The sequence below is a fragment of the Amphiura filiformis genome, chromosome 10, assembly GCF_039555335.1.
Source record: "Amphiura filiformis chromosome 10, Afil_fr2py, whole genome shotgun sequence".
NCBI lineage: Eukaryota > Metazoa > Echinodermata > Ophiuroidea > Amphilepidida > Amphiuridae > Amphiura > Amphiura filiformis.
The window spans coordinates 24,721,001-24,746,914 of record NC_092637.1 but is presented as its reverse complement, the minus strand read 5'-3'; the positions used below and the strand labels follow the sequence as shown (position 1 = coordinate 24,746,914).

At 34.6% G+C, this 25,914-nt stretch overlaps 1 protein-coding gene across 1 annotated transcript; it reads left to right on the top strand.

Annotated features, from left to right (window-relative positions):
* On the top strand, window positions 1–25,431 carry LOC140161759 (uncharacterized). The gene is given in 4 exon segments (XM_072185056.1): window positions 1–30; window positions 23,702–23,852; window positions 24,360–24,466; window positions 25,327–25,431. Coding segments are annotated over 4 exon segments (393 nt in total).
* Window positions 25,432–25,914: the final 483 nt, after the last annotated feature.

Genomic DNA, 25,914 nt, shown 5'->3' with positions numbered 1-25,914 from the left:
ATGCATTACCCAGAATCCATCGGTCGTCAGGTAAAGTTGTCAATAACGGAATGAAGATGAGAACACCAATAATAATGTGACAGATACCAGAAGATATCATCACAATCTTGGTAGGAGTGTGGATTCCTTTGGCTATAAGAGTCACAACCGCAAGGAACGTGTTCCCTAGCAGATTGATTAACGTCATACAACTGATGACAGTGGGCCATTTACCTGTAGATACCTCTTAGCTACTCACCGCTAGATTTGTTACGTCTTCCCAGCATTATCTCTGAATGGTATTTGATGCATTAGGGAGTGCTATTAGAACTCACCGGTATAATAATAATAATATTATCAGTAGCAAACTAACTGATTGATAACATAAAAGATTAAAAATAAATATTCCTTCCAAATATAGATTATTTACATCTTAACATCTTAATAGGATCTCATGGTCATAATAATAATCGGCTACTTCGGTCAATTTTTGCGCACTCAGCAGTTGGTAAAGGTTATGCTGCTTATCATGTATTTCATTTTACATCAGTTTTTGGAAGAAAATAAAGTATCGATAATCAAAAGTCTGTTTTGATTTGTTAGATATATATTTTACGTGGTGATATCAAAGGTGTAATTTTCTACCCAGTTCAAATTTTTCATCAAGAACTATTAAGGGTTGTTTCGAAACATTAGGTTGTTGTACATATACAGCCTGTCTCAAAAAATTGTGCAAGTGAAAAGCGCCCTCTCTGGCAATTAGAAAATACCGTTGTGACATAATGCTTAAATCAACGTCAAGGGCGTAGTCTTAGCTCTCAAATGTTGTTTGTACTGTTCAATTTCCTTGTTTTAATCTCGAGATATGTTTAGTTAAAGACAAAAGGGTAAAATCACAATTGTGCCACTTTTACTAGGGAAGAGGGCTTTACATGTAACAGTGATAGCATCAAGTTTATCAAGAGTTTCTTCGTGAAATCAAAAGAATGCATCAATTACACAATACAACATTTTTGACTGTTTTTACTGTTTTATCATGATGCAGGAATGATGATTCCCTTTTTCCACTTAAAAGAGATTAAAAGATAAATAAATATTTCACATTCTGCTGTAAAAATTAACTGCATGTGCATGTCAATGATTTTATCATGGTAAATGCTGTTCTCTTAGTCACTTAGACATGTTAAAAGACAAACAAATATTGCGCACTTATACATGTTATATGTTAATTGTTGGGAGAGATATGAGACAAAAAAATGCACTCGTGCTGATGTTGATGTGTCTAATGCATGCGCCCCGAAAGGAGGAGTGCATTAGACGCATCAACATCAGCAATCACTGATTTACATGTACAGCTCTCTTCCCTAGTAAAAGTGGCACAATTGTGATTTTACCCTTACGTTGTTAAATAAACATATCTCGAAATTGGAACAAGCAAATTGAACAGAACAAACGGCATTTGAGAGCTAAGACTGCGCCCGTGACGTTGATGTAAGCATTATGTCACAACGGTATTCTCTAATTGCCATAGAGGGCGCTTTTCACTTGCACAGTTTTTTTTGAGACAGGCTGTATGTTGTTATATTCATAGGTGTACATTTCAAAAGACTTCTCCCAGTTTCAAAGCTTTTATGAACTTTGTGAGAATGAAACTAAATACAGAATATAGGATTGCCGAAGGTAAAGGTAAATTGGGCAAACATTTCAAGAAATTTACGTTTGACCTTAATGAAGATTAAAGTCACTTTGCCTGCCAATCTGTTTTTATTTGGATTTCCTCTTTTTTTAATATTATTTTTCTCATTCTGCACCTGATGAAAATAACATGGGAAATTTGTCCTTTTGTCTGTGTCATTGTTTTTTGTGTTGCTTGTGTTCGTTTTGTTTTGTCCTTTTTGGTGTTTAAAATTTTATATCATAAAAGCAGCCATCTTTTATATGTATAATTTGTTAATAAATCATAGACAGTAACACTATGGCTGTCGAAAGATAAAAAAAAAAACCATTAGGTTGTACAATTAAAAATAAATGATATTTTTTTCTAAATAATGAACAATACAATCAAGCAAGAGAAATAAGATTATTGCTTCAATTTGATGTATTGCTTCGATTTAAACACAAATCATGAATTATTTAAAAAACACATTTGTAAGCAAATCTTCCATTTCCAATTGATCTGAGAGCAAATACGGGGTATGAAATTCTCTTGATACCGTAGTTCGTTCACACTATGGTATTGTTTGACTTTAAAATAACCCAGACGGGTGGATTTTATGCATTTCCCCTTTCTTGGGTTTAATACATTGTATTTCCTCTTTCTTGGGTTTAATAAAATTGTTTTTCCCATCTCACACATTAACTCCTTACACACTTTAAGGTAGTACTACACCCCCCTGATAAAATTTGTGACTAATGTTGCATTTTTCTCAAATAATAATTACACACTGGTAACAAAAGTTATATTATAGGGGCAAGGAATCCAATTACTTCACTGAAATTTCAGTGATTCAAGACAAGTGGTTCATTATATATGTTAAGAAATGAGGTACATTCTAGCGGTACCTCTTTTCTTATCATAATAATATCATAATAACTTAAATTCCATTGTGGTAACTGGATTCCTTGCCCCTATAATATACATAACTTTTGTTACCAGTGTGTTATTATTTTTTTGAGAAAAATGCAAAAATAGTCTAGGTGTGTAGTACCACCTTAATGCATTTATTGTATGTGTTATTTTGTATGAGAGGAAACAGCCGATGGAACGTGAAAACATTTATCACTCTACTAGTCGTTGAGTAATACCACAACATTTATCATAAACACGTATTAATCTCCAGTGTTATTTACCTATAGCTATAAAATACCACCCATTTATCATTTTTGTTTGCTTTATGTAAAGTCAATCACTACGAACATGAAATATGTACTTTTATTCCCTAATCTAGATAGTGAGAATTGATTATGTTTGGAGTTGAACGACCATGATTACTGCGTCAGGCTATAAAGCCATAAGATACGATTTCCGTCAAATTTAAATTTTGTTATTCTTTACCCAAATTGCTGAAATAATATTAGTAATAACTGCCGTGAACAGTTTCTGTTAATTTTAAGTTGAAATAACAAGGTGAAGTTAAAGAGCCCCCATTGGCAATTTTGACCGTTTAACATGAAGTTGTATGGGGTACTTAAAGGGACCTATGGGGGACTTCTGTACAAGCAAACCAAATTTGCCTGAAGGTGCAAGTTGAGACATTTGTAAACGTTACAAATTTACCAATTTCATCTAATAATATCGTACATTATGTCTTTAATATGCATCCACCAGTTCACAATAAAAAATGTTGCCATAAGTAAATAAACTTCATAATGAGTAATTTTGGCCTCATAATGAACAGATTTATTCATCAAGTTTTTGCCATTTTAAATATGTACACTTTTATAATACTTAAGACCAACAATTTAGCAGTTATGAGGCCCAACAGTTTCAATAATTCCAACTTAAGACACACTAGGATCTCAAACATGACAATCTTTAGGACACAGTTTCTTGACACTTTAAAAATAATGACCTGTGATTGTAATGTTTTGGGTACACAAGTTGAGGTCAAAATTTGAGCTTTGCTTGTTAAATGGGGTTCATTGAACTAGAGTAAGCCAAAAAAAATTAAGGTACCAGTTGTGTTCACCGCTGTATATCCTACATAAAGATATTATTTCACAATTTAAACAAGCAGCCAATACCTGTACTATTTAGCTTTAATTTAAAACCACATTTGTTGAGATTGGATGAGAATGAAAGAAACGGTGGTCTAAAACCTAAGGAAGAAACACATTCAAAGGTTGCACTTTTGTGTTATAATCAATCAGAGTTTGTACATAGTGATAATTATTTTCGACTGCGCATCACATAAAACTTAAACCTCGTTACTTTATGAGAGCAAAAGCCAAAATGCCCATTTAAGTTCAATGCTTCTAGATGGTAAGCTCTGTACTTTCTGTTATATTCTATCGATCGCTATTTAGTAATGCAAGTCGAAGGAATTAGTTTGTTTTTCTCAGGCTACGATATTTCCAAGTAAAGTATCCCCCAATAGCCGTTATAAATACACAGAGGTATTTAAGAATAGAATATCTTAAACATTATTCAGTAAAACAAAGGAACACAATTGTCATGCAGTGTCGTATTACTTAATTATGGCACGTTTAGTAATCCATAATGAAAATCCGCGTGGTGTTATATGACGTAAAGCATTAACGCTCATTCTAGATCCCTTAAACTGACCTTCAGCACAAAAATTCAACTAACCTTGAATTTTCGATGTGTGACACACATCTTCATCAGAAGAAGTCTTATGATGTTGTAATGGACCTTTTGAGTTTTTAAGTTGAAATAACAAGGTGAAGTTAAAGAGCCCCCATTGGCAATTTTGACCGTTTAACATGAAGTTGTATGGGGTACTTAAAGGGACCTATGGGGGATTTCTGTACAAACCAACCAAATTTGCCTGAAGGCGCAAGTTGAGACATGTGCAAACGTTACACATTTACCAATTTCATCTAATAATATCGTACATTATGTCTTTAATATGCATCCATTAGTTCACAATAAAAATGTTGCCATAAGTAAATGAACTTCATAATGAGTAATTTTGGCCTGACAGATTTATTCATCAAGGTTTTGGCATTTTAAATACGTTAGATACCATTCTTTTGTAACCTTTTTTTAAAATTTAAATAAAGGTATTTACGAATAAAACCCATTCAGTGATCCCAGCGAAAGTGTAAAAAAAATCAAATCAATTATATCAAGCATATAATACCTCAACCACCTATTGTCTAGTGATGTCAGTCGCCCATCCCATTACATAGATCCCTGGTGAGATATTCGGTAATGGCAGAAATTAAAAATTTTTTGTACATACACTCAGTCTACTCTGAAGTACAAAGTACAGACGTGGACGCATACGTTGTGCCGACTTTGAAGGCACGCATACCTGCAGCAGAGACGCAGCACTGCGCACTGTTTACGCGCTCGTTGTCACTTTGTACTTTAGAGTGGACAAACTGTAGTGACAATCTTATTCGACTGCGCATCACATAAACCTCGTTACTTTATGAGAGCAAAAGCCAAAATGCCCATTTGTGATGCGATCAAGCAAAATCAGTCGGAACTCGGGAATATTGATTTTGAGATATTGCCAAAGAAAGGAAATATTTCTTTTTGTTTCCTCTTGTTTTGGAGACTCTAAATTGCTCTTATCTTTGGAACTGGTTGTTCAATTTCAATGGGGTTTTCTGCAAAATGCAGCTATGTAAATGCCTTTTACTATCCTATAAGAAACTGAAAATTTGATATTTCCGAGTTCCGACTGATTTTGCTTGATCGCATCACATTTATGTTCGATGCTTCTGGATGATAAGTTCTGTACTTTCTGTTATATTCTATCGATCACTATTTAGTAATGCAAGTCGAAGGAATTAGTTTGTTTTTCTCAGGCTACGATATTTCCAAGTAAAGTATCCCCAATAGCCGTTATAAATACACAGAGGTATTAAAGAATAGAATATCTTAAACATTATACAGTAAAACAAAGGAACACAATTGTCATGCAGTATTGTAGGTACTTAATTATGGCACGTTTAGTAATCCATAATGAAAATTCTCGTGGTGTTATATGACGTAAAGCATTAATCAGCTGCATAAATTACAGCCGACGTTTTTCCTAGGTTGACTATGGATGGCGAATACCTTCTAAATACGCCTAAGATAGACGTATAAGGTTAAGCGTATTATCTTAGGCGTATTATCCGCCATCTATAGTTGACCAATCACAACGCATTATAAATAAAATAAGATAAACAAATAAATATCGGTATTTATATAGCGTCTTTTCCCAGATCTCAGAGGGTTCTGTAATTTCACTTCCATGGTGAATCATCACAATCAGATCGCATCAACTGGGCATTGTGCAGCCGGACTGGCGCACACCTATTCAAGTATCTAATGTATCTAATGTTTATTGTGTTTACATTTAAAACACTATCATCTGTGCATACATTGTGTGCTTCATGGAGAGGATTCAATGAATGGATGGAGCTTGGAAAATGAACATTACAATTTTAGTAATAGATTATGTATTAAAAAATGCCTTATGTCTTAGAAATATCAACCTAAGACTGTTGTGCCGTCTGAACTGATCGTATGTAAATTAGCAAAATAAGCAATTTTGTACGACAATATTGGCTGCCGGACTCCGGAGTGAAATATCGAATGACTATTCACACAAACACAATAGGTAAAAAACTTAATCTTTCTTATACAGAAAGTCAAAAAATTAAAGTACCAGTTACGTTCATCCCATGTATATCCGAAACAAAGACATTTTTTGTTAAAATTGTTCAAGAAATAAAGACATGACTATCCAAAAACCCAAGGAAGATGCCAATTTAAAAGATGCAGTTTACTCCATCGCATGCCCTATTGATTTGTACACAAATCGTTCGTGAACAAGAAAACTGGCGCCGTGCTTCCTTTGATTATCTATCACGTTAAAACTAGCGTCGTGCTTTCATTGATTAGAACGCAAAAGTGCAACTTTTGATTTTGTTTCTTCATTAGGTTTTAGATCACTGTTTCTTTAATTCTCAATCAATTTCAACAAGTAAGGTCTTAAATTGAGCTAACGAGTACAAGTATTGGCTGCTTGTTTTAATTTTGACATATTTGTCTTTATTTAGGATATACAGGGGTGAACACAACTGGTACCTGAATTTTTTGGCTTACTGTATATAATTGCTGCTGCTGTACGTGTACGTGCTAACTGTGGTGATTTAAAATATCAGAAATACACCGTTGAAACGCTGTTTAAAACTGCTTAACGGGTAAAATGAACATCTTTTGTTTAACTATTGTTAAGCTACTGGTTGTTCAGTTCGACCTTTTAAACAGCGGTTTTCACAGTGTATTATGTATTAGTATCATTATCTTCCACTGCCTTATAATTAGTACAACCTTTGTGCTCATTGTTATCCATAATTGGATTTTAATAAACAACGGCAAACTATTTAATATGATATTTTTTATTATATTTATATTATATTTCTATGGAACAAATTGATGCTGATCTATTTTCTGAATTAGGAATTTTGACACCTGCGATAACTTAGAGATAACAACCTGCCATGCGGCGCTATGCCGAACAAAGACGACAAGGCGTAATGGAAGAAGAAGAGTATGAATTTTGACTGCCAGAATCAGAGAGTGACTGAACTTGATTTTGACATTGGTTGTCTGAAGAAATAGAGCAAACCAGCAGTAAAGAGTTCTTCTTCTTTTTCTTAGCATGTCCACGGCACAAGATTAAATGTGTTTCAGCCAGTGCTGCACACATTTTCAGCATTCTCATTGTACTGGGTGTAACAATAAAATTTATACAATTGCATTTTGACTTCTCAGGAAAAAAATAAAAGAGTTATGGCACAAATGTTATATGCAATACAATCAGTAATATCTTGGCTAGAAGAAGACGTTTAGTTGGTTTCTTTACTAGCTTGGGTTTAAAAGTTACGTGCGATTAATTAAATCGACCAGAAAAGGTGTTGGGCCACTTTTGCCATGTTTGCGCGTATCAAGTTTGAACCGCGTAGATATGCTAATCGTGCATTAAACATCAAAGAACGGACACGAAAGAATTACAAGTTGTGTTTCTGCATATAATTAACATAATAATATATTTCTTTAAACTCTATAAATGAAGTCATGAAATTTCTTTCAAATTATCTGATAAATAAAGTAATTTCTCATATCCCTTAGATATCATTGGTAAAACTGAGAATAGCTTTTGCATCCATAACTACAAAACAATAACATTTTGAAATTAAGTTCAGCTAGGCTTCTAGCTGTTCTGGGGTGATCACTATTGCCAGCATTTAACAAAGTCTAGATACTTCTCATAGTTATATGTAATTGTATGCCTTGTTGGAGTTGGAAAATAAGCTATAAACAATCGTATGGTTTCTGCTTGACCCCATGTGCTACCGAATGTCACAACCATAAAAATACGCTCTTCCACCGTGAATTGGGGTTGAAGTTGTTGAGCTGCAGCCCCGGGCTGCAGCCACGATTTCTAGTAGATGAGGTTGTTATGTCAGTGCTTAGTTGTGACTTTCAAAAACTCAAGGAGATATTCTATTATGTAACCATTTCGACTAGTTCGAATACCCCATTGGTTAAAACTACCTATCATAAGAGCATCGTCCAACTGGTCCATGGTTCAACTCTATCACTCAGTCACTTTTGTAACACTTAGACAAAAGTGGCACAGGCGGTTTTAAGACTAGGTTACATAATTGGCCATATCTTCACTTTTATACCATCGATTTTATTGGAACAAAGTTTATCTGGTGGCTAAAGAAATTATCTTGATAGAAATATAAATATCAAACCAAAAAATAAGCGGCATACTTGTTTCATCCTATTTTCAAAATTGTACAAATTTTATTGTTACACCCTGTAAACTGCTAAGTCAGCAGTTGTGCATATTTGCTCCAGTTGAGGGCAACACAGTAGGTGATCCATTGTTGGTGGTTCTGTTCCACAATCGCAGATTCTGTATTATTTCGATATCCCCATTTGCTGAGGTTGACTTTACATCTTCCTACACCAGACCTTAACCTATTGAGGCATATTCATTCAATCCAACTTGCATCTGCACCAGGTGGTAGTTCTTCGCCAACAGGAATATTCAAAGTTGGTGGGTGATTGGTAGATCTCTCCTCCCATTTTGCCACTCTTTTACTGTTGGCTGATGTTTCAAGTGTAGTTAATGGTATATATTCTTTTACGTGTAATGTCTCTGAACACCATAACAATGTCATCACAACAACGTTATTTTCTGACCATTTTATTTCTTTACATTGTCTTATGTAGTTCAATGGCACAGGTTTATGGACAAATGAAGACTGAAAGAATTGTGTGCGTTTATATTAAGAGGGAAGTAACAATATACACACACTTAGTTCAAAGCTTAAGAGGAACAAATTGGTTAATTTGTTAAGTAAGTTCATTTCACCTTTGGTTTATCAAGTGTAAATATTTCGACATACAACAATAAACAACGGGAAAGCCTTATATCACAGGAACCTCCATTAGCCGCCGTTGCCTTATCGTATACTCTAATTGTATAGACAACAGTAATTGCTAGCAAAAATAACGGCTAGATTGCTATTCACACACAGTTAGTGTTACGGTATCTTCCGAAGTTTTTTGAACTTAAAAAAACAAACAAAAAAACTTACATTGCTTACTCTGCCGATGGTGTACTGACTGCTTCTTTTTCTTTCTCCTGATAGATTGGAGTACACAAGATAGAAATAAAAGTCAACTGAATTTATTTTTTATCTGTATTCTCTTTCTCAAGAAAGAAAACCCTTTTCCTGAAATGTACACATCTGAGAGCGGAGGTAGCGCTCAAGGATGACCAAGTTAACAATTGTCGACCTACAATTTAAACAACGGAAAAATCTTATCACAGGACTTCCATTAGCCTCCATAAACTTATCGTATATACTCCAATTGTATACAATAAGATCCAAAGAATTAATTGCTAGCAAAATAACGGTTGGATTTCTATTCATACACAGTTAGTGTTACTTTATAGTCCAACGTTTTTTGAACTTACCATTGCTTACTTTGCCTTTGGTGTACTGACTGTTTCACTTCTTGTTGTCTATTGTAAAGTAATGACAAACTAGATTTAAAAAACCCATGGTCGATCCGTGCGGACATACGATGTAGTCGTGATAGGACCAAATGTAGGCAATTTGCCGAATCATGTTGAAATGTAGTTACATGTAATATTCAAGGAGAGAAAATAAGATGACACGGGGATAAAAGTACAAAAAATAAAAATAAAAGTCAACTGGTCTTCTTTCTTTCGGTATTTGCGTCATAAGAAATAAGATCTCTTGATCAAAAAAGAAAATCCATTTTCCTGAAACGTACAGAGCCCTGTATCTGCAAGAGGCGGTAGCTGTTTAAAGATGTCAGTTATGATACCGGATTTACATCCTATTTTTCCTACCTTTCATATGATACATACATAAATACGCGATGAAAGTCACAGCACAAACGTTGCTTAGAGAAGACGCCATATTCAACAGTGCGATTTACTAAGATGGAGTCCCGATTACGAGAGACATGAGTCCAAAGTAAATTCTCAGAAATATAGATCCCGTGCGTATATTTCAAACTATAGCATTGTTTATTTAAATTAAACAGCAGGGGAATAGCGATAAAAAGGAGTTAATAAGCAGGTCAGGTTTTGTGCATAACAACATTTGATATTTTATTCTCTGAGGCATTCTAAATAAGAGGGAGCTCACAAATACTCAAAATAGTATCTAGTTTGAAAAAAAAAGTCAAAAACATAGTTCACTTAACATGCTTCAGCCAAAATGGCCCAATTTAAAGCCTTAATAATAACGACCATGCATTTCTATTTATCATATGTGACACGATCAAGTGGAATGAGTCGGATGTCGCTAATATTGATTGTGAGATATTGGCAAAGAAAGTGTTAACATTATTTTGTTTTATATTGTTTTCATCGACTGATAAATTGACGTAACTTAGCCAAAAAAGTCGTATCAACATGGGGTTTTCAGTTTCTGAAAGCACTAAATGTCTTCTTTACAAAAATATGTAAACCTCATTTTTGACCTGGGTCGACATGTGACTTATTTCATTCCCCTTGATCATGTCACATATTTGTTTTCGTAGAACCGCAAGTAAGCTGTAGGCAAAACCATTTCGTTCATGAAATTATGTTGTCAACAAGAGTTTAACAGCAGTAACCAATGATTTATATGGACATTTGTGTTAACACGTCAAACTAAATATCAGCTCGGTATATCACATTTCAGGTAAAAGTCAAGAACAATACTGAATTATTATTATCGATATTAATGAACTTTGATTTGGTGACATAACATGTCATTAAGCTGAATTAAATGCCCATTTTGATGTCCCAGCAAACACAAAAACGTTTTCAAAACGTTTTAAATAAGTTATATTTTGGCTTAAAAAACGTTAAAAAAAGGTAAAAACGTTTTAATAACATTAAAATGTCGGGTTATATAAAGGTCATGAAAACGTTTTAAAACGTTTTGTATGAAAACACATTATAACAATATTTCTAAAATGTGTTCAAAATGGTATTGTAAACTATTTTTGCAAACATTTTTTGCCAAATATTTTGCCAACACTTAAATAACATTATGTCAAAATATTAGCACCCAGCAAACACAGAAATGTTCTTAAAATGTTATTTTCAAAACGTTTTAATAACATTTAAATGTCGGGTTATATAAAGGTCATAAAAACGTTTTTAAAACGTTATTGCAAATATTATGGGCAAATATTTTTCATAAAATATTTTTTCAACCACAAAATAACATTCTGTTTAGAATGTTTTGTATCAAGTTTTCAAAAATGTTTTTGGAATATTATGATGTTTTTATACCCTTTATATAACCCGACATTTAAACGATTTCTGTAAAACATTTTGTGTTGGCTGGGCAGTCGATTATTATAAAATGTTTTTAATGTTATGAAAACGTTTTATACCCTTAATATACCCTTTATATAACCCGACATTTAAACGTTTTCTGACAACCTTTTATAACCTTTTGCGAATGATGTCGAAAACGTTTTGTGTTTGCTGGGGTAATAATTGATGAAATATTTCCCCACTGCTGCTGTCGTGGGTCATTAGCCCTAACCGTACCAAACATCACAAAACCTCAATTCAGAAAGCGTAGGCACAAACAGGTATCCCACGTAATTTTTTGGCTTACTGTATATGCAACAACCTTTTTCCAACTTCATAGTTTGCATAGGCGTAGATCCGGGGTGGGGGTAGGGGGATAAATCCCCCAATATTTTTCCAGAGGGCTATGGTCCATACAATCATTCCCCCCCCCCCCCCTGTTGACGCCTGTATGTGGGTTTCTGAACAAATTTACCTCATATTTGACCATTTTTGCCCCAAAGATGCCAATTTTTGCGCGCTTCCCGCGAATATATTTAACTTTTGCACCATATTTCATCATTTTAGCTTCATTATGGCAAAATATGGGTTCGCGATTTGTTTCCAACCCGATCCCCCCAATGTCAAAAAGAAATCTACGCCACTGATAGTTTGTGTTGCAGAAAGTGGCTTAATCCTGCGTATAGATGCATAAAGTTAGCCGTTTTGTAAGGGAAAAGGAAAGAAACATGAAATGAATCGAGTGATTATGGAAATCCATATCGAAAGAAACTGTAACATATAGATTACATAATTTGTAGGTTAATGTTCTATTACACTGAATTATGGTCATTTCAAGACAACCTGATGTAGCCTTTCGAAGGTCTTTTCAAAATAATAAGCAAATGGGTATCTATTATTTTGATACAGCCGGAACGAGCAATCGCTTGTTACCATAAACATGATAAATCAAAATAGAGAGCTAGACGTAGACGTGATAACATAAATAAAATACATAGGGACAATAGTGTCTGGTGTGATTAACGAGAGTTCGTGAGGAATTGCGAGTTGTCAAATCATTACATTGCATTAAAAGTATACATATCTGGGCCATCTAGAATAACAAATTTAGAATAACAAATCTATTTACATTAAATTTTTCGTTTTTTTAAAGGAGTAAAGAAGTCGGATGTAATCCTGTTGTTTGCACAAGGGGCCATGATATTGTGGTTTATGTGGATTTATATTAATTTCTAAAATCCAAACAAAAACCATAAAAATGATTTTGACAAGTGTATGCAAATTAGCTTTTGACCTTAAATTGGAGCAGCAAATGTGTTATGACATTTATTTATGCGTGAATATGAAAAATGTGCTACCGCAGACAGATGACATATTGATAACATTGATAACAAAATTGAATGAATATGGCGAAATCAATGGGGCGTTAAGAGAGCATTGATGTATTTTGATATTTATCTATTTATTCTCAAATCATAACTAATATATTTCACCATTTCGTATAGTGTGACATGAGTGCAAAATATCAAAGAGAAGTATATGAGTAGGTCACGAATAGAGACGCGGGGCTCTCTGTATAATTCTTTTCTGGTTGATGACAAAGCTATCCCTTTCGTGGAAGATATTTTATTCAAAACCTGATAAAGCTAACAAGTAAAATTTCATTGTACATGGTGTCTCCGAAAGAACTGTACCGTCGTTTCATTCTTGAGCGAAATGGTCTATTTTACAAATTCAAACGTATTATGAAATCTGTTTTTCTGTAACAATGCAAAAGGTTTTTGGTCTTGCTTGATTTGAGCATTAAAATACTCAAAAAAAAACCATCTGTAGAGTTTTTGGGGAAACACTCTGTAATGAAGTGTTTGTTTATACTCATATGTTCTAACTTTTTTCTAGTCCTTAAACAGAGCATTCCAGAAAGAAGTGTTTGGTAAAACCTATAACCAAAAAAAAAACCACTGGACGCAACGTTCCCGGAACCACAGCTAGGTGGCAGTACACGACGAAAGCTTTGATGGAACACCTTAATTACTTTCATATGGAAAAACCAGGTAATGCTCTGAGATGCCCGAGATATCTATGATGTAGCCACAATTTTGACATTGTAGCGCATGTAATGCCTTAGAATGGTTTCAAAAGGGTTGGAAACGCTGATAAATATACGAAACAGCATAGATCTGGGCCAAAAAAGTGCATTTTATCGACAGATATAATAGACCCGTGACGTCTGCGTGACGTCACGGGTCTATACATGTACAGGTAGCCGGGTATAGCCCCCTTCATCTGGCCAGACGCCACCAACGGCATCTATCTCTAGTTCCGAAAAACTCTGAATGAGAAAGACGTGGAATAAATCAGAGTGGCGTCAACTTGGAGAGGCCTTCACCCAGCAGTGGATAATGATGATAACCAAAATATACCTTGGTAGATTGAAGGTTAATTCTAATCATGATAAAAAAAACGAGTACATGGTGGTCCAAAAAGAACCTTATCCACATCCAACGGTTAATTTATCGCAATTTTGACCAGCTATTCACAATATTGTTACATTTTCCAACGATACATGTTTTAAGAACATGTGTTGAAAAGGTGAAAGACAAATTAATTATATTCATAAAATTTGTTAAGTCCTCGTGGTAGTCAATGGGATATATCCGATTACTGTCAGTATTGCGGTAGTCATAGTAAAAACCCTCGGCTTGTCATTCAAAAGCGATAAATGTGACATGTCATGTCAAAAGCAGACACTTTTGGGCAGGATCGTAAATGGAGAAATAGCCAAAAATCTGCCCGGGGGTAATTTTGTCACAATTTGTGTTTGTTGCGAATTTGTGATGGTATCAATGTTAAAAATATTGTCTGATAGTTTCAGACCGGAATATAACTGCCATCTTGTATTTTTTGAGCCATTTTTCAAGCTGGAAATTCCTATTCTCAACATTGGCAATAATATTTTTAAAGGCCGATATCTCAATTTCCAATCTTATAATACCATAACTTACGAACTCAATATCTTCGCTTAGGAATGTCCGATTTCATAGGAGCAAAATATCTCTATATTTAAGATATGTAAAAACCTGCCCAAAAGTGTATGCTTTTGACATGACACGTCACAAATGGTTTACATGCATGAATGAATTACAATCAACAATTCTAATCCTCACCATTCATGTTAGATACAATAATGTACTCGAACTTCCCTCCCGTCATTGACAAAGAATTATGAAATTAACATAACAATTACGGTTTATTTTTGCAATATTTTGTCATCAAATACTCTTACAAGGATGCCCTTCAAAAATATGCAACAACAATTTGAACGTGGTATAAAATAATAAAAAAATAAATAGATAAATTTCATATTTATATAGCACCTTTTTCCAGGTCTTGAAGGATTCAAAGCGTTGTAATTTCGCTGCCATGGTGAATCATCACAATCAGATTGCATCAACTAGGCCTATTGCAGCCGAATCTGGGGCAGACCTATCCGCACTTAGATTATAACATCCACCAATTATCTGTGCAGCTCCCCAAATTCCATTGGGTGAAGGAAGTTTTGATAACCAAACCGAATTTTTGAAATCAGGTGGAAACCGGAGATCCCGGAGAAAACCTGCGAGAGCGAGCAGTCCTTGGGCGAGGCCGGGGCTTGAACCCGGGACCTCCGTGGTGCAAGGCGAGGGAACTGCCGCTGCCCCCAACTCGGTATGTGAGGTAAACTGATGCGTCTGTAACTGATTACGGGTACATGGTTTCATCTAGCATGACTAATGACTAAAGATCTAAGATTATAATTCATTCATGCATGTAAAATGACAAGGCGAGGGTGTTTACCAATACGCATGCATAACGCAATACTGCTCGTAATCAGTATCCTATTGAAATAAATGTGAACAAAGTAATTTACGACCCCTAAAACAATCGCCATTTTGTTAATGTATCTTCTTTTTCTTTGACTTTTAATAATATTGGGGATAGCTGCTGTAATCTCCGACAAATTAACCTTTCAAATTGGGTAAAGTTCTTTTTGGACCACCTTGTAGTATGACATTAGTTGTACATCATAACTAGGCTAATCTGATTCTGTTGGTTGCAAATCACATAGAAAATTGGTAAAACTGTAACCCAGTAAACCAAATTATCTTTCAGACCTTGTGGTATTTGCGCTCAGATTTCATCTTTTCCTGTTTTGCAAAATTAATAAGGTAGACTAATTTCGTCCCATACAGTTGATCTATATTTGATTCATACTATGGGACCCCATAAGGCACTGTCGTCGTTTACGCAACATTTAGATCTAATCCCGCATGACGCAAACCTAATTTATTTGTGACCATAAGGAACGAACAGATGGCCCAAGTGGGAATGTTACTAAGTGATTGCCCGGCAAACTCCTAGTATCGGGAATGTAAGAAAAGACACCCCCATATGAAATATAAAAATGAGAGCACTGTGCACTGTGTAAACAGTCTAGACCACAAAAGAAGGGAAGGGAAAACCCGTTGTCATGCATAACTGTCAAAATAAAATTTAGAGAGCGCTAGACGCAGTTCTATTTTTCAAATTGAGAAACGGACTCCGTCAGCAATAAAGGGCATCCTCGATGCCAATCACTAGTAGACATTTGTAATGAGAATTCGTTCAAAACGATGAGAATTGGACAAAAGTATGAGAATTTAAAATGTTCTCATTTATATGAAACTTTCTCATCCAAATGAATGAGAAATACCAATTAACGTGTCAACCACCTGTCACATTGTTTTGAATGAGAAACTTTACCACTTGTGACAGGTTGTTGACACGTTAATTAATATTAGTCCTGGCCCTGCCCTGTCCTACAGACCCGTATACAATTTTTCAAGAGGAAAGTTTGAATGTTTCTTGAATTGAATTGAATTGAATTCTAGTAAGGTATCCATGGGTCTTCCAAATTCTACTAGGTGGAAAATTCTGTATATAGCCATTTTTCAAAGTGGCCGCCAAAATGTACTTATGAACCAGGTAAAATGACAAGAACTCTGAAACTATTGGACCTACAGGGGTGATTGAGGTGTCTATCCCCACTAAATCAAGGCTGTCTGATTGAATGAAGGATGGCCGTCTTGAGGTCTAGGACACATGAAATCTGAAATAGCCGCCCGTAGCAACCATAATCATCATATTAGCCAGATGAAATGACAATTATTCGGAATTTGCTTGACCTATAAGGGTCATTGAGGTCTCTATCCCTACTAAATCAAGACTCTAGATTCTTAGATGGGCGGCCATATTAGATTGTGGGTGTCCAGACATCAGACAACCATGACAACCATAATCTTTGTATATTGAAATAAATCAATACTGATGTTTCTGACCTTGTTATTATTGGTCATCGGTAAACTTGATTCTACCCGTAAGAACTCGATGGTCAGCATATGTGACCTGTTCTGACAAAACCAGAAACAAGTCGCATTTTTGACATTTCATGATTTGAATAAAAATGTAAGCACGGGACAATAAGCTTCAAAATGATACCAACATTTATATACATACTTTTCAAGATATGGATAATTTTGTAAATGATACCTTGATATTTTTGCAAAACTGATATTCTCCGTAATTGGCTAATTAGTTTTCTGCTTTACACAAGATTGAATATGGATTATCAGAGTTCAACTGTCAATTATTGATTAAATACTCCTCCTTTTAATAAGTACTTCCAAGGATTTGAAAGTGCACTCAGTCTCAAGGTCAAATACCATGAAATTAAGAATTCCAAAATTTGACTTTTGTTATGGGAACCCAGCAAACACAAAACGTTTAGAAAACGTTTTCTCTAGGTTCTAGTTTGGTCTTTTACGTCTTCGTCTTCCAAAACGTTTTAAAAACGTTTAAAAAACGTTTTGACTTGGGTAAAATATTGTTCGTTTTACCATGACGTTCAGAAAACGTTTTTAAAACGTGACAAAATATTTCGATTTTTTACGTTATTTGCCACGTTTGTAATACGTTATTTCAGAACGTTTTCCGAACGTTTTGTACAACGTCAATTAAATGTCTTTCTAAAGCGTTTAATTATTATTTCATATTATCAAAATGTTTTAACACGTAGCCTTCTCTGGTTTAAGGCACTGTATGGTCGTAAATCCTGGGGACAGGGGACACGTCCGCATACACTTTGGGATATCAAATGTCACCCCCACCCCGTTTTCGGCAAACACTTCCCTGGTGTAAGTATATTTACTCTAAAAATACAGGCAATAGGCCTATTCGGTATTATACCTTGATTTTTGGATGAAATAGTTTAGAATTGAAATTTTCTCGCGCTCCGCGTACTTCATCGAATTCAAATTCACCTTCATATTCACATCCAATTCACCGTGATTGGGGGCTAAAATAGTATAACAAGTTTTGTGTGAATAATACGCGCATCTCCCCGTAAACTTGACCGGTAAAAAGCAATTTATCTATGTCATACCCTGATATCTGGTACGTCAGCAATTAACAGAAAGGAAAAGAGGAGCTATCATGTCAGAAGACTGAGGAAAAGGACGGAATCGAAGGATTGAAGATGTTAAAAAAAAGACAAGATACACATGACAAAGCCGACTAAATATTAAATCAACAGGGATTAAATAATTCCTTGAATTCTTATGACAACCCCCCCACATATCAAAGAAAAAAAAAAAGTGAAAGAAAAATTCTTTGTTGTTTATAGATAGCCCTAAACGCCTTGATTTGGTATAAAATAGTGTAAAATTGCATATTTTTTTTTTCTTCGTGGGAAATGAACCCAAATGTGTATCAACTTTCACTTCAAAATATGAAACTTAATGTTCGCTATGCTGTGCGCGCATAAATCCCAGCAATTGTGAAGTCAATGATGTCTGTATATATTGTTGATGAATACAAGTTTAACTGTTTCAGACATGCCAACTTTGAAATCCAGATTTCCGTACTCAGAAGAACAAAAATCCGTATTTTGCACCCTAAAACCGTATTTTTTAAATAAGTACCTTTTGCATACCTGCCAACCCCGGAAACTCCAAAAGTAGAACACATAATTGAGAGGGAGCACTTGTGCGACCGAGCACCAATAACAACCCAGGTCCAGGGGCCCACTTTACAAATTTGCAATCAAATTTAGCAATACTAAAGAACCATTCCATCAAAGTAATAAATCAATACAGAAAGATGCTTCCTTTACGAGTTATCACTCATTGAAAGTGCTACTTTGCTATACTTTACATGGAAAGCGGCCATCTTAAAGTCGTCATATTTCCTTAATTACATATCTGATCAAGCTGAATTCCGGATATATGATGCACAGTGGAAAATTAATTTTTAAAAGATTTGGTGACCTCAGTCGACCTTTGACCTTGTATGTGACCTTTGACCTCACAAAATTGGATAAAGTATCTAGACCAAACAAATTGGGTTTAGTTACTTCTAATGTTGTTAGAAGCATGCTTTGTTAAAGTTCAGAAAATCATTGATCATCATCATCTGAATCTGAATAAACAAAGTGGGAAAGCATCTTGTAGGCCTATTAAATATTTCTTTAATGTGCATGCATGGTGCGAAAGTCGGAAGTAAAAGGAGGGCCGAAACCTTCTTGTAGGTTTATTCTTTTGCACCAATAGAGCTAAATAGTTAACTAAATACCTTCAGAAGACATAGCATTAGGTGGTTAATAAAAAATATTAATGTGCATGAAAAATCTGCAAGTCAGAAGAAAATTATTTCGGAAACCATCTTGTATTTCTTTAATGTGCATGCACGGGTGCGAAAGTCGGAAAAGGAGGTTGGAAACCTTCTTTTATGCCTATTCTTTTGCACCAATAGAGCTAAATAGTTAACTAAATACCTTCAGAAGACATAGCATTAGGTGGTTAATAAAAAACATTAATGTGCATGAAAAATCTGCAAGTGGGAAGAAAATTATTTCGGAAAGCATCTTGTAGGCCTATTAAATATTTCTTTAATGTGCATGCATGGTGCGAAAGTCGGAAGTAAAAGGAGGGCCGAAACCTTCTTGTAGGTTTATTCTTTTGCACCAATAGAGCTAAATAGTTAACTAAATACCTTCAGAAGACATAGCATTAGGTGGTTAATAAAAAATATTAATGTGCATAAAAAATCTGCAAGTCAGAAGAAAATTATTTCGGAAACCATCTTGTATTTCTTTAATGTGCATGCATGGTGCGAAAGTCGGAAAAGGAGGTTGGAAACCTTCTTTTATGCCTATTCTTTTGCACCAATAGAGCTAAATAGTTAACTAAATACCTTCAGAAGACATAGCATTAGGTGGTTAATAAAAACATTAATGTGCATGAAAAATCTGCAAGTGGGAAGAAAATTATTTCGGAAAGCATCTTGTAGGCCTATTAAATATTTCTTTAATGTGCATGCATGGTGCGAAAGTCGGAAGTAAAAGGAGGTTGGAAACCTTCTTTTATGCCTATTTTTTGCACCAATAGAGCTAAATAGTTAACTAAATACCTTCAGAAGACATAGCATTAGGTGGTTAATAAAAAACATTAATGTGCATGAAAAATCTGCAAGTGGGAAGAAAATTATTTCGGAAAGCATCTTGTAGGCCTATTAAATATTTCTTTAATGTGCATGCATGGTGCGAAAGTCGGAAGTAAAAGGAGGTTGGAAACCTTCTTTTATGCCTATTTTTTGCACCAATAGAGCTAAATAGTTAACTAAATACCTTCAGAAGACATAGCATTAGGTGGATAATAAAAAACATTAATGTGCATGAAAAATCTGCAAGTCGGAAGAAAATTATTTCGGAAAGCATCTTGACGGCCTATTAAATAATAATTTTTTAATGTGCATGCATCACCGAAAGTCGAGAGAAAAACGATATAGGCAACCACTTTAACAGGCAAAGAAAGTGGTCAAATGATACCAGTAATTCAGTCAGTAGTCTAATCTTGCAGCTGTTTATCTTTTTAAGACCCAACATTTTATTATTTTAGTCAAAATTCTGGAATACCGTATTTTTTTGGGGTGACCGTACTACCGTATTTATCACGTTTTACCGTACAAAATACGGTGAAACCGTACTAGTTGGCATGTCTGCTGTTTAATTCTTTATATATGTGCATCAATCAGGAAACATGTACCTAATTTGGCAAGTGTTTCACGCAGTCCTTTTTATTATATCTCATCATCACAGCACGGTTCAATTATATGCATTCGACAACATCACTTCTCGGACGTTGACCTCAATTTGTAGAGTTAAGCTTTTGCAACCAACATTTTAAAGTCAGCCTAAGCCTAGCATAAGCTGCTGGTTAGTGAGGAACTGTGTCTTAGAGATTGTGATGTATGACCCGGGTGTTTGACTTGCTTGACATCTTTAAGTGTGACCTATATAAAAGTTTTATGGTTTTGTGAATCGTCTGGCAACCCAAAATTCAAACCTGGAATGTGACAAATTATATGTTTCACACGATCGTTTATGCTGGCATGCTGTTCTAAGGAATATATACATCAAGTTGCTCATCAAAAGGAACTATTTGCATCTGTTTCGTTCAGTTCTACCAAACAAAGGTAAGATTGTATTTTATTATTACTATATTTCCATTAAACATGATAAAGCGTGTATGTTTTTTAGTCCAGTGAGTCAATTTAATCAGTGAAGTACAATGAGTAACATATGCATTGTATGCATGGCATCCACAATATAATGACGGTTGATGTAATTTGAATTCGAGGAAAGTCTTTAAAAGCTGAGGACTTAAACTTAATAAGATGTTTTTAATAGGATATTGTTTTTCTAATTATTATTTACCATTCTTGACTTAAAAGTATGTTGTAAGGTTTGATGATATTCATGGTTTAATTCCGTATTGGTACTACTAAATAAAATACTTGTATGTTCGTGATGCATTCGTATAGCTGGCCTATTCGTCGTGATTGAGCGCTTTATAAAATTGCAATCTCGAAATTGAAAAAGATCGGCGATGTTGTCAGAATTGAAAGGCCGTGCCTACAATTAATTTGATTGAAATTCAAGGTGGTTTATTGACTTGAGTTTTGTCATGTTTGTCAAATTGTTATACCTATTTCATAAGTCTATCTGACATAATGTGTTAGATGAGTATTAGATTAGCATGACACTCATGACACTCGATCATCAGATCGTCGGACAACTTAGTACCTGATTTAATTACAAGTAGGCTATATTATTATTCTCATCTATATCATATTATATTTACACAGACAAATTCCTGAAAGTAGTAAGAGAAGTCATCAAGTATAAAAACAGAACACGTGAGAAGTAACATTAATAATTACAAGTGCAAAAAAGAGTGGCCGTTGTTACCCAATATGTAAGCAATATGTGATTAATAGGGAGTACTTTAGCATGTTTAGCGCCCAAAAAATCACAATTTGAATAATTGCTTTAAAGTCAGGCAGAAGGGAGCTCTAAGGGTTTACTGGAAATCCATTGAAATGATTATCATGTTGCCGGTTATTGCACCCAGAGGTGTATTTTGTGCACCCAGAACTTCACCTGTACCACCTCAGTCTTGACCTATGTTCTGGGTTAGTCACAAACTCCAAGTCCATGGTTAAAGACAACAGATGGTATGACCTATAAATCATATATTACCCATGAAGTTCAAGTACGCTTATTTTTGCCCTAAACAATGGAATGTTGCAATATTTATGAAATGATTGCAAATGAATAATGATGTATATTGATTGCTTGGAAGTGGAACACATTTGTTTTAATTTTTAGTGTAATTATTATTAGGTTTGTGTTGCCTGAAAGCACTGAATTAAAATGGGACGTCTGAATTGCGCTTCTGTCTGAAAAAAATCAAAGAGATCGATGACCAGGACGATTCTTTAGCCCTAGGTATGCATGCATAAGAGTTCAAAATGATTAAAAACAACCAGTAGAATTTTTTAGCTGTAAATTAAGACCAAAATCAAGTTCATGTAGCCCCTGTAGTCATTAATTTATTCAAGTTACACATGCGAAACGCCCTGTTCCCATAGACTTTATGTGCTCCTCTTCCCATCCTTCCCTCACAACTTCGATCAACCACACATCTCCAGTAGTTGAAAAGCTATATTGTTCATATATACAGGGTTGTTACTAATGTTAGTGGTTTTTTAGCTTTCAAATGACACCAACACAACATATGACATTTTATCAATTAAACAGATCACAATTTAAAAATACATAACCCACCACCCTGTTTGGGTGGCGACTGGGAAAACGCATATCCATTAGTATTAGATTACCATCTCTTGTAATCTTAGTTGTTCTCCTTCGTATAAAGTTTTAAAAGCAAGACAATTTTGTAACTTATTTTGTACATGTAACATGTCATAAAATCATATAGGCCTTAAGGCCTGGTAACTGCTAGTTCAGAAGTTCAAGATATTGTCCTTCGTTCTGTTGAAACATTTTACGATGTGCTAAGAACATTGTCGAAAAATATCCATATTCCATATTTTGCAACATTGAAGTTTATCATTTGTTTAAAGAGTGATAGCTAGAGTTACGCAATCTGCTGTTTAGTTAGTTATCAATTAGAACTTTGTAGAGAAACATGACAAGATAGCTTTTTATTGTACCTGATTGAAATACAAACAAAAAAACTATGTCAATATTTTGGTGCACTCTTAACTATAAGTTTTGCTTTTTGCAAAACATGCACATGAGGGCCGCATATGTGGTTTTATATTAAAATTCCACTCAGCCAAAATTATTCCTAAAATATATAGGAATATCGAATAGACACAAGAGGTTCTTTAAATATTTTAATATTTCTCAGGAACTGGCATTTTATACCAAACAATCATAACCTGTGCAAAATATTCCCTTGTCTCCACCCTATACTAGCTTTAAAAACAAAATTATGAATTAAGATGCCATTTTCGTGTGTTCAAAAGTACACAATATGAAATTGTGGTTGATTTACACAATTGAAGTACTAATAATCATGATCATTTATAAATAGGCCATAATTCAAAATATGTTTGACATTTTGCACTTGCGATGAAAATCACAATAACTTTATTCAGTTGTGGGTCAAAGTATCACAAGATACTGAACCATCCACAACGGCAACATCCTAAACGATATTGACTTCCAAATTCCATGCGATAATGCATTAAAATATTTAGCTTTGATTCATATGTCTTTATTCCAGATACGACACCTTAGTCTTGTTGGAGGACATGATCTCAACGAAACCATCAGGAGGATGATGAGGAAGCTGGGAACGAGCAATTTGTGGTCCTCCTGCAGTGTATAGGGAGAAAAGGCAAGCTGAGCATTAAAGATAGCCCTTTTTCTACAAAGTTATCGTCAGTAAGTTTCATAGGCCCAAGATACAATCTATGATTAACATAATATGTCAAATCACGTAGGCCTTTCCTTTTATTTCACAGTATGTTTCCAAACATTGGGTGAGAAAACAGATCCATAAGCTTCCATAGAGCTAAGATCGGCTAAGCCTAAACAGAATGCATATAATTTGTCATGCTGTCTGAACCAATCATAGTGGGTGTAATATACTCATCTCATATTCTGTGATTATAAAATTAAAATATGGATATTTAAATCTGACCCCTAAATCGGACGTCTGTTTCCAACTTGTTTTTTTTTTGTTATTTTAGATTATATGTGTATACTTTATTCATAAACTTATCAAATAAAAAATATTTCCCTAAGACCACAGACCGCACGTATGGTAACACGTCGACATGTAGGCTTTTGGAAAATCCTAATATTGAGATACAGACCGTTTATTTTGATAAAGGAGTTTAATTTAATACTGAACTCATATCATTTCCACCTTTCTATAGAAGCTTGCATGAAGAATCATCCTCAAGCTAAGGAGGTTGAGATAGAGAAGGGACTTGGAGATTATCTGAAAAGAACACCAAATCTTCCAGGTGGAAAAAAGTATAAAGTAAATTCAAATATCATTGCTGAAATGCCAAATTCATTTATTTAATTCATGTAGGCCTAAAACAATGTCTAGGGATTATAATATTAGCACCCATTCTAGACACCACCTTGTCCTCTATTTGTAAACACGTTTAAATGCTAAACATGTTTAGGAATTAAATATGTCTTGTGTTCAGATATTAAACATATGATGTTTTGAAATTTGACATTGGTGTTTAGGTTTTAAACGTATTTACAAATTGAGGACAAAAAAAAGTGTTCAATCTCTAGACACTGTTTTTGCAGTGTATTACTATGTTTCTGTATCTGAATATCAAAAAGTGCATAAAATTGTTCGTTGAATGTAAAATGAAAAAAATATCGCATATCGCACAGCTCATTTTCTTTTAAAAATAATGTTTTAAAAAAATAATAAAGCATAGCACAAAGCTATTTTACCAAATGTATCTGAGACATACTTTTTTGGACTTACATTTCACACACCTACGTGATGTTTCTTTCTCTATGGAGCATTTTTGTTTATTTTCCCTTCTCTTAGGTTTTTAGGGGCACCATGCCCCCCCCCACACACACCCCCACGCGCGCATTATGATTTCGTTATGGTTTATACAGACCTTGAAAGTTACTCAGAATTAATGATACTGATAATATAAATAAGTTGTCTGGATATCTAAGGGTGACCATAACCGGATAGAATTTTTTATTCATAGAATTTCTTATGCCTATTTATATATATTTTGTCAGGGCTGCTATTTTAGTGAGCTGATAGATTTAAGGGTTTCAGTTCAATTTAAAAAAAGATGTTTCCCAAAATGATGATCATGCTTATAAATAGATTGTTTTCCATTTTATTATCTATAGAAAGCTGGGAATGTGGATGCAGCGGTACCTGTAGGGGAATTGGAGGATGATGAGCGCGGCGAAAATGAACGTGGCCCCCAACAGGAAGAGGAAGAACAAGACTAGGGGACCCATTGCAACTGAAGAGTGAAGACCACAGACACTGTACTGGTAAACATGCTAGTTTTACAACATTGTCGGACAAGGTGCTCACTGTCTATTGAAGTATATATATTCGATAAATATAAGGTTTAAGTTTAAAATAGCTGTGATTATATATCAGACTTTTATTTTAAAACATTTCTCATAAGCATGTTAAGATGTTTTTGTTTCTGTACTTATAGCTTTTAACTTTTCCTATCCGATATACGCTGGCGAAGTGACGTCCTAATCGGATTAACTACCATAGCAATAGATGAATACAATTTTTGAATAGATCGCTCTGCACTACAGCAGGTTGCACTCATCACCTGTCTTCAATCATATAATAGATTGAATACAATACCGCTCTTTTTCAAACAGGCTAATCTTACAGGTGCAAGTGATTAGCATTTCTTTGACATATATGGTTCAATGCATCGGTACCGCATGGACGTTGTAGGCCTATAC